Source organism: Perca flavescens, chromosome 15 (genome assembly GCF_004354835.1).
Source record: "Perca flavescens isolate YP-PL-M2 chromosome 15, PFLA_1.0, whole genome shotgun sequence".
Classification (NCBI taxonomy): domain Eukaryota; kingdom Metazoa; phylum Chordata; class Actinopteri; order Perciformes; family Percidae; genus Perca; species Perca flavescens.
This window is the reverse complement of record NC_041345.1, coordinates 2,322,581-2,330,357: the sequence shown is the minus strand read 5'-3', so window position 1 is coordinate 2,330,357 and position 7,777 is coordinate 2,322,581. Positions and strand designations below refer to the sequence as shown.

Below are 7,777 nucleotides of genomic sequence, written 5' to 3'. Positions count from 1 at the left end.
TGGAAAAATGCACCCAGATAGCTCAGTTTGTAGAGCAGGCACCCATATATAGAGGTTTACTCTTCGACGCAGTGGGCTGGGGTTCAATTCCGACCTATGCCCTTTGCTGCATGTCATTCCCCGTCTCTCCCCTTTCGGGTCTTGATCTGTCCTCTCAAAAGTAAAGGCCAAAAATGCCCCCCCAAAAAAATAACTGAAAAAAAGGCTGATGGGAAGACAACACAAGGGTCAAACTAAACACTTTCACACAATTAATCCCCTTATGAGCATCAGCGATATTGATGGCTTTGTGCCGACTGCAGGAATGTGTGCTCACAGTATTCATTTTCCCGTCACATAAATAAAAGCTTTCTGTATTCAAGTTTCTAAATAGATGACATTTTAGGAGGATTGTGTATCTACATAAAGTGAGAACCAACGTAAAAACTGATCTGTTTCAGTTGTGGTAACGGTTTAAAAAAAAAATAAAAAATTAAATGTTAAATACTAAAGGATTAAAAAGTAAAATGTGAAAAAAGTGAGTTTAATTTAGCTTGAAATTCATTTAATTGCCAATATTCTGGGTTATTTCATGGATTGTATAGGATTAACCAAAATAAAACCTTCAGATTAAGCCTATTCCTTCTCCAGTTAACGGAGAGTACTATTGTGAGTTTACCTCTTTACAGATTGCCTTTCGCTGCAGTTGGCATTAAGCCATGGGGGGATGGTTACAATCCCCCCATAATCAAAACTTGCCAGTGCAACCCCCCATCCCAAAAACTATTATAATTGCCTTTACATAAATACATTTGCACCCTAGCTTGGTGCTGAGAAGGCATCGATTGTTGCAGAGAAATTTACCAGAATGCAGAAAATGAAGTGTTTGACACCCATGTTGATCCCAAATTACAGCTAACAGTCACTTTTGGTGAATGTCAAATGAATGAACAGATAAACAGTCAAAGTGTGAAAACACCGTTTTATTGTTGCCATAGTCAATGATTTAAGACCAATCAGCAGCAGCACCTCCCCAGTCAGATGCCTGGGCGGTGGGAGCAGTGGACCAGTCCTCTGTGGCCGGCTGAGTGCTCCAGTCCTCTGCAGGGGGGACAAATAAAAAACACATTTAGCATTCAGTAATGACAAAAAAAAAAAAAAAAAAAAAAAAAAAAAAAAAAAAAAAAGGTATTTTTGAAATTAAATTAGTATTTTTTGTAAAATTATATTCACCTGTCTTTGTTACAGCTGCAGCAGCTGAAACGGAGTAAAACACAGTTTAGGGTCAAAGAACAAACATTAAATGGCAGTTTTGATGAAAGTTTGGTCTGACCGAACAAATTGTCTCCAAAGTCAGAGTATTGAAAAATGCCTCATCCTTCAATACCTATGAGTAACTCTCATCCACTTCAGGGAACCAATAAGCATGCTTCTACCAAGAACTTATGCTTTTCAATTCAATTTTCTCTTGATTGGCTGTCTACATCTTAGTGTAGAAACTGCGTTCTGCACAGTTAAAGGCTTAACTACACTCAATGGTGTTTTAACATAACCATTGCTGCCTGGAAGTAGATGTTGAGGGCTTAAAACACCAAACACCCTTAACTACACACTGAGTCATAGGTGTAAAGGGTAAAAAAAGAATTGTACCAGAGTGTTTTGTTAAAATGAAATCTACAAAATTGGTATTCAATAGAAAAAGGCATCGTTGAGGAACCATATCAAAGTTACAGTATTGAAAACCTTTGAATGATTCCCAGTTCTAGATCAATCAAAGGTAAACTTGTGATCTTACCTGTAGGGAACTGTTGGATGGGCACAGATGGCACAGCAACACCCTCAGACCAATCAGCCACCTCTGGCTGGGTGAACTCTGCAGCAGGAGCGCTCCATTCACCCTGGAACTCCTCCTTTCCGACAGCCTTCTCAGCAGCAGCCTGCTCCTCCTTCTCAATCTGCATTCAAAATGAGCGCATTAGAGTTGGCAGACCTACTCGTCTAGGGTTCAACAGCAACTTGTACTTGCCTGAAGACAGTTTCTACAGGCTCCTGTGCAAATTGTTTATCAAAAATTTACAAAGTCATGTTCACATCATAGGTGTTAAACCTCATACTGAAAGTGGAGGTCTTTAAAAAAACAAATACAAAAACCCTATCAAGTGTAATTGCAAGAATTAATTTGAGTTTCTATCCAATTCGTTTGACAGCATACAATTTTAAAAAGGTACCCTCATTTGGGGCTGTGCAATTTATCAAATTTTAGATCTCTGCTGCCACCCAAAAATACTGATACAATGATTGGGAAAAATATAATTTAAAGCCCTGTCGGTTGTTCTATTTGATTAACTGAGGTGGCGTTTTACTTACCCCGGTCATTGTGTAACCCTCATATACACAAACATCAAGCCTTTGGACATTTCTCTCAAGGTGTCCTGCATTTGTCTTACCTCTTCAGGATCCCTGTAGAAGTACAGATCTGGCATGACCTCCCATGGGTGCTCCCTGGAGATTGTTCCCCTCATCCTGAGAACCTCCCTGGCCAACATCCACCACATCAGACCCACCGAGTGGTGACCCTGAAACGTTAAATATTCAGTGGCATGGAGAATCAATACAGGGTTCTCCAAGTTAAATTTCAAACCTTTTTAATACCACCTAGGATGAAATTGAATGCCAGGTTCATGGCTATATGATCTAAAAATCTGTATGCATTTAAATTATGATAATATTTACGAAAGTAACATTCCCTGAATTAAATACAACTTATAATACTCACAATAGCTTTGTGAGGTGTGATGGATAAATGATTTGTCACAATAACTCTCATGCTCGGAAACCAGCAAATTAATTTAATCATTTAGTTTCAACTTAGCTTGTGTTATTTTGTCAAATATTTTAAGCATTACAGTATAATAAATCCTAGAAGAAAAACGTAAGACTCCTGGAATATCTACAAAAAACAGTTTTGACATTTTGTGGCAAGACCTCGAACTCCATCCCCTGCGAGGTTCAGAGAAAGGAGATTATAAAGGCCAAGCATTTTTAATTTAGCACACGTCCTACACCCCGCACCGCACAGACAGGACAGCGCCGGGCTCTAACGGTGTGCAAGTTAGAAGGATTTACTGGCAATATATGATGGCTTTTTTTGATTTAGTTGGTCTTACCTTATTGTTACAGGGGATGGCAATGTCCACATATCCGAGCGGGGAGTCAGTGTTGCACAGGGCAATGGTGGGGATGTTGACGTAGGAAGCCTCAGTCAGGGGCTGATGGTCAGCACGGGGGTCTGTCACAATCAGGAGACGGGGCTCCCTGAAAGCTGCCTGGATCTGATTGGTGAATGTACCAGGGGTGAACCGACCGTGGAAGGTGGTGGCACCAGTGGCAGAGGCAAACTTCAGCACTGCTCTCTATAGTGGACAGAGAGAACAAATTATACTCAAAAGCAAGGCAGCTGTTCGTATAGCACATGTCTGCAACAAGGCTATTCAAAATGCTTTACATAAACACGTTAAATAAGTTAAAACCGTGCATTTTAAGACTATAAAAACAGCTAAAACCGATCAAGACAGGTATTGAAATACAATAAACAACCGAAAAGATACATTTACAAATGTGTTGAACTGTGGCTCAGGTCACTATCAAACCCCAATCATGGGACAGCAGTCCTAATGGTGTTAGCGAAAACCCGGCCGGCTCAATCTCGCACACTTCCGACACCTGAACACCGACATCAGTGCCCGGCTTTAATGGTGTGCATATCATAGTTACTGTACTAATGTCCACAGTGTAAAGGAAGCAATCACAACAGTGCAACAAGAGGTTGCGCTTCAACAATGTAGATTCTCAATTTGAGTGCTAAACCCAAAATCCAATAGACATTATGCAAAAAGAAAATGTGGTACATCCCAGGTTCCCAAGTTGAGGACAAAAAAAAAAAAAAAAGGAAAAAAATACTCTTGACTTATTTAGTCAGGGCTCCTTCACACTGGCTGCGTGGCAGTTTTTATTTCGGCTCACATTTTAACAGGTTAGTGTACACACTGCCTGCATGAAACGCGTACATGCTAGAAATAGAACCAACGCCTATTTTTCACGCAATACGCAAGCGTGTTGGAACAGTTTCCAGGCAAACTAGAACACGAAAGGATGATTGTCATTTTTGACACAAATATATTTAATAAATGACAGGTGACAGGTTTGAAAGTCTTGAGGTTTTGACATAAACGCAGATATAAATGCAATTTAAAAAATAAATAAACATTTATCGATTTTCAAATATTGCACCTGACAATACTAGGGGTGTCACGATTGATTTAAAATCGAAATCTTGACACTTAGTCAATACACAATGAAATATCCTGTAGCCTATTTTGCTGTCAATACTGCCGACGTCTGTGCTGTAATCAAATTATATATTTATGTTTGACATGCAGTATACTACTGCTTGAGTGCAGTACATTTCCATAACTCCCTCCCCATATGTCAAACAAGGGTGATCCAAGTCACGTGACTTTCTAGTTTTCAGTTTATCATTGGGAAACCTCCACGTGTACAGACAAGGCTAGCAGCGCCGCGTCACGTTTCTGGTGTGCAGACAGAAAACGCCAAACACCACTCAGGCAGTGTGCAAGAGCACAATAAATTAACGCCGACACGTTCGGCACAAAGCCTTCCTGGGAACTTGAGATGTGCTACCTTTTCTTCACTCTTTAGGACAATAATTAAGACATCAGGAGTGTTTTGCTGTACCTGTCCAGTGTTCCTGGAGGAGATGACGCACACATCAGCTGGGTTTTCAATGGCAACGATGGCCCTAGCAGCCAGCAGCAGCTTCTCCCAGGTCTTCTTTAGGTTGATGATGTACACACCTGGTGATAAAGGGAGAACCCCAGAGCATAAAGAGAAATTCTAACTATTGACATGCTTAACCTGAAAGAGTAATTACAGTGCAGCAGAGAACCTTAAAAAGAAGGTTTTTACTGTCCATCATCATCATGTAACAGGCTCTCTTCCACCACTCACCGTCGCTTTTTCTCTTGTAGACGTACTGCTCCACCTGGAAGTCCAAGTTGGTGCCTCCCAGATGGGTTCCTGCTGCCAGAAACTTCAGCACATCCTCCTCCTTCATTTGAAGGACATCCAGACCTCCGGACATCGTGACCACTTTCCCTGCGTTACGAGTGATGGGAGAGCTGGAAAAAAGGATTAAAAATACCATTGGTCAAACAACGAAAAGTTGTGTGCAAGCAGTTTAAGTATACATTTTCTTCCGACTATGGGCAATTTAGAGCTGCAGTGTTAAATAGTCCCATTTCTGGTTGAAATTTGTTTTTTAAATGTCCTTGATTTTAATTGATTATTTTATTATTTAAAAGTCCTTGATTTCACAATTGTCTTAGTGACTTGCATGTCGTTTCTATTCCAGTCACTAATTAACTTTTGATGTACTGTTTTCTAAAACGCATTGTGTATTTATTTTGTGTAATCTCTGCGACGGCAAAAATGAGGACTTGCCCTAAAAAGTACCTCTGAGAACACTTTCGCCAGGATTATTTCTTACTAACAGAGTTTGAGCTTCACATTTAATGTAAGACGTCTCAAAGATGTCGCTGACTAACCTTAGCTAAAGAAAATGCAGTTGCTAACTTAATTGACGGGACATTCTAAAACAAAAACGTGAAAATGCTAAACATGGTCAGAAAACAATCATCCCCAAATTCATCATGAACTCTTGTCATTAACACTTAAGCCTGTCAAAAAACTAAACCGAAATACGATTATAGAAGTTCTCATATTAACATTTTCTTCTTCGGCACCTACGCAAGGAGAAGGCTTAACGTGATTTAATGTACCTAAACAAGGATTACCAAATTTCTCTCATATTGTTCATCATAACCACTAAAAACTTCAAATCAAACCCAAAGTCCAATTATTATGGACGTTATCTGACATTAATTTGGTGACCACTGATCTGTTTAGGTATATTAAACCACGTTGAGAATTTTCTTTACAATAGGCTCTAATAAAGCAGAAACGCTTAATGTCAGATAACGTCCATAATAATTGGATTTTGGGTTGGATTTTTTGATAGTTTTCAGTGGTTATGAGGAGCAATATGAGAGAGAAATTTGGTGATCACTGATAGTTGTTTAGGTACATTAAACCACGTTACGCTCGTCCATGTTAAGCGTTTTAGAATTAACAAAGTACCGGCAACGTGAAGTGATGTCCTTCCTGACGATAGAAACACATTACGGAGACAGCTAGCTAAAGTTAGCTGTCATAGAATATTAGCAACAGTTCTACCAGTGATGGGTGGTTAGTTAATTATAGTAAGTAACGCCTCTGTAATAAAATATATATAATTTTACAGTTCGCTACACGCTTGGCACCGATGACGTATATTACTCTTCCTTCAAATTCTAGTTTCCTTTCTTTTAGAAGGCCTTTAAAGGCGTAAAACCACGCTAAAAACCGCGTGCACACACACTTCATCTCATCCGTTCATCTCTAATGGCAGATACTTTGGTAAGTTAAGCTGCAACTAGCTATAATGTCGCATATATATTTTGATTCAGGCGCGAAGGCGACACTACGAGGTGAGCGCGTGTCAACGGCTAACAAGTTAGCTTGGGACGTTAGCATTTTCTACTTTGGGATAATTTAAGACGACAAAGACACGATAGGTGGGTGTTTTACTGTCCTGTGGCGTGCTTTATAAGCAGCCCGTGATTACTTAAACTTGTTGCACCATTAAAGGTTTATTATTAAAAAATTACGACGGTTTAAAACTCACCACGAAACAACGCCGTATGGAAATCTGACCAGACGGTGAAAAAGAGGGCGTTGGGAGGAAATGACGTACTATAAATACCACATTTCCAAGCCTGTGATTGGTTGGTTATTGTGAACGGGGCGGGTGTAGTTCTGTGAGTTGGTCACTAGGCGGTGTCTTGTGCCACGATGGGAACAGAGCCACAGCTCGGACGGCCACGGGTCGGATGCATATTAGAAATTCTGTGATACTGTCTATGGTTGGATGGGATCATTGACATATCGTGAGTTTATAATTATAAGGTTATATCTCCGTTTAGGGTAGTTCTGAGATATTGAGCATCACATCCCAGCTGGCAAAACTGTTATGTAGCATAATCTACTATTAATAACTAACTAACTAACAAAATTAACTAACTAATAACTAATAACTAACTAACAAAATTATTTTTTTTACAAAAATAACACCACACAGGAATTAATAAACACCTAATGGATCAGATTATGTCAAAAACCAAATTTCGACCAAAAGTTGGAGATGGAACCTTATAATTTTAAGCGCACGAATATAAAATGGACCAACGGATCCCGTGTGGTCTCTGCATTGACTTTCACATATATAAAACGGAGAAGCACTTTTCCGGTGAGCGCTGAGCGTTACTTTTTTTTTTTGCTTTCAAAAAACTTTATTATTCCAGTACAGAAAAATACAAACATTGAAAACATTAACTGCACACATACATACAAACATGAAAAAGGGGGCATATGGAGTTTAAATCAAAGAGGTTGAAATATATGAATATACGTCAGTCCTTTTAAAGTTTCAAAATATAATTTCATGTCATTTTTAAATTGGTGATTATTGGGTTTGCTTTTAGACCATTTACATATATGGATATAAAATTTCCCAAACAAAATCAAAAGATTTAAAATGAAAATATGGCATTTATTTAAATCATTTCCTTCATAGTAAAAAATAATGTCACTACTTTGTAATTTTATCTTAGAGCCACACAAT

At 39.0% G+C, this 7,777-nt stretch overlaps 1 protein-coding gene and 1 non-coding gene across 2 annotated transcripts; both read right to left on the bottom strand.

Annotated features, from left to right (window-relative positions):
- Positions 1-941: 941 nt before the first annotated feature.
- On the bottom strand, positions 942-6,857 carry rpsa (ribosomal protein SA). Its single transcript, XM_028600527.1, has 8 exons — positions 6,782-6,857; positions 5,008-5,177; positions 4,735-4,853; positions 3,147-3,392; positions 2,427-2,555; positions 1,775-1,934; positions 1,213-1,236; positions 942-1,080 (listed from the first exon to the last, which is right to left on the bottom strand). Exons 2-8 carry the CDS (start codon positions 5,138-5,140, stop codon positions 986-988), a joined length of 906 nt encoding a protein of 301 aa, XP_028456328.1. The 5' UTR covers positions 5,141-5,177; positions 6,782-6,857; the 3' UTR covers positions 942-985.
- LOC114570445 (small nucleolar RNA SNORA62/SNORA6 family) lies at positions 3,604-3,743 on the bottom strand. Its single transcript, XR_003694521.1, has one exon. It is a non-coding gene; the product is annotated as a small nucleolar RNA SNORA62/SNORA6 family (small nucleolar RNA).
- Positions 6,858-7,777: the final 920 nt, after the last annotated feature.